The following is a 2,445-nucleotide window of genomic DNA, read 5'->3' as shown; positions in this document are numbered from 1 at the left end:
TAAGTTGATCTTTCTCTACACCCTAACTATGATTATAACACTACATTCTGCACCCTCTCTTTTCTTATATTCTGTGAATGGTATGTTTTCTTTCTACAGCACACGAAACAATACTTTTCACTGTGTCCCAATACACGTGACAGGAATAAATCAAATCAAAATCTATGGTCATCCTGACTGGAAATATTGGCTCTATTCATAGAATCCCTACAGTCCAGAAGGAGGCCCTTCAGCCCATCAAGTCTGTATTGACCACAATCCGACTCAAGCCTTATTCCCGTAACCCCACACTAGTCAATTTAGCAGAGCCAATCAACCTAACCCGCACATCTTTGGACTGTGGGAGGAAACCGGAGCACCCGGAGGAAACCCACACAGACAGTGACCCAAGGCTGGAATTGAACCCGGGACCTGGAGCTGTGAGGCAGCAGTGCTAACCACTGTGCCGCCCCAAAACTCAAATCAATTCTGGCAGCGGTGGGATTCGAACTCAGGCCCCTGCTGAGACTGCAGCCTTAATCCAGTGCCTTAGACCGCTTCACCACGGTGCCATTTCTCTCCCCACAGATGCTAAAAGTAAAAAACATTTATTTGTTAGTCACAAGTAGGCTGACATTCACACTGTAATGAAGTTACTGTGAAAATTCTCCAGTTGCCACACTCTGGCGCCTGTTCGATACACTGAGGGAGAATTTAGCAAAGCCGATGCACCTAACTTGCACATCTTTGGACTGTGGGAGGAAACCGGAGCACCCAGGGAAACCTATGCAGACACGGGGAGAATGTGCAAACTCCACACAGACAGTGACCCAAGTCGGGAATTGAACCTGGGTCCCTGGCGCTGTGAGGCAGCAGTGCTAACCACTGTGCCACCGTGCCTCCTCAGATGCTGTCAGACCTGCTGAGATTTTTCAGCATTTTTTGTTTTTGTGACACATTTATTTGTCTGACTAAAAGTATGGTCTCTTTCCTCTCTGACGAAGGGTAATCTAGACTCAAAACGTTGACTCTATTCTCTCTCCACAGATGCTGTCAGACTTGCTGAGATTTTCTGTTTCTGTTTCAAATTCCAGCATCCAGGTTCATTCGATTCATCAGGACCTGAGCATGGAAGGAAAAAGCACCATTCACACCAGGGAGAAACCATGGAAATGTAGGGACTGTGGGAAGGGATTCAGACGCCCGTGCGAGCTGGAAATCCATCGACGCAGACACACCGGGGAGAGGCCGTTTACTTGCTCTATGTGTGGGAAGGGATTCACTCAGTTAATTTGCCTTCAGAGACACCAGAGACTCCACACTGAGGAGAGGCCATTCATCTGCCCCATGTGTGGGAAAGGATTCGCTCTCTCATCCCACCTGCTGAAACATCAGCAAGTTCACACTGACAAGAGAAAGTTTAAATGCTCCGACTGTGAGAAGAGCTTCAAAAACCCACATGGACTGAGGGAGCACCAGCGCATTCACACCGGGGACACACCGTTCAACTGCTCACAGTGTGGGAAGAGGTTCAGGACATCACCCCACCTTCAGATACACCAACGAGTTCATACTGGTGAGAGACCTTTTAAATGTCCAGAGTGTGGGAAGTGCTTCAAAGGTTCTGGAGATCTTCAATACCATCAACGTGTTCACACTGATGAGAGACCGTTCAGATGCTCTCACTGCGGAACTGGGTTCAGACGATTATTTGAACTCACTGTACATCAGCGCACTCACACTGGGGAGAGGCCGTTCATCTGCCCCCAGTGTGGGAAGGGATTCACTCAGTCCTCCAACCTGCTGACACACCAGCAGATTCACACTGAGAAGAGACCATTCATCTGCTCTGAATGTGGAAAGGGATTTGCGCGACCATCCAATCTGCTGACACACCAGCGAGTTCACACTGGGGAGAGACCATTCACCTGCTCCGAGTGTGGGAAGGGATTTATTCGATCATCCAATCTGCTGATACACCAGCGAGTTCACACCAATGAGAGACCCTTCTCCTGCTCTGAGTGTGGGAAGGGATTTATTAATTCATCTACCCTGCAGGCACACCAGCGAATTCACACCGGGGAGAAGCCCTTCACATGCTCCACATGTGGAAAGTGTTTTAATCGATCATACAACCTGCTGGTGCACCAGCGAGTTCATAAATGACTGCACTGCTCTGCTCATCAGATTCAGGACTGAACTTTGCTCATTATGACACTGGGGAAGTGTTGATGATGCTGCTGCTAAGTACAGGAACTGGGCTTTGACAAAATTTGCATTGATATCACACTCTTCACAACCTCAGATCATCTCCGTGCGTAATCAGCCTCCACAAAGAGCAACATGATAATGAGCAGTGATGATCTGTTTTTAGGGAGATTGGGTGAGGGGTAATATTGCTCTCACAGGGGTGAACTCCCTGCTCTTGTTCAAAATAGTCACTATAGGATCTTAGAGAGCAGATGG

At 48.1% G+C, this 2,445-nt stretch overlaps 1 protein-coding gene across 1 annotated transcript; it reads left to right on the top strand.

The window, feature by feature from the left end:
- Positions 1 to 1,107: 1,107 nt before the first annotated feature.
- LOC144487170 (uncharacterized) lies at positions 1,108 to 2,145 on the top strand. The gene has a single exon (XM_078205234.1). The coding sequence runs from the start codon at positions 1,108 to 1,110 to the stop codon at positions 2,143 to 2,145; it is 1,038 nt and encodes a 345-aa protein (XP_078061360.1).
- The last annotated feature ends 300 nt before the right edge of the window (positions 2,146 to 2,445 follow it).

The sequence above is a fragment of the Mustelus asterias genome, unplaced genomic scaffold (assembly GCF_964213995.1).
Source record: "Mustelus asterias unplaced genomic scaffold, sMusAst1.hap1.1 HAP1_SCAFFOLD_632, whole genome shotgun sequence".
NCBI classification, from domain to species: domain Eukaryota; kingdom Metazoa; phylum Chordata; class Chondrichthyes; order Carcharhiniformes; family Triakidae; genus Mustelus; species Mustelus asterias.
Note: the sequence above shows the minus strand (reverse complement) of the source record. Positions and strands in the feature narration are given on the sequence as shown.

Excerpts from the sequence above, each read along its gene's own strand:
- LOC144487170 (XM_078205234.1), top strand. The coding sequence starts at position 1,108 with ATGGAAGGAAAAAGCACCATTCACACCAGGGAGAAACCATGGAAATGT.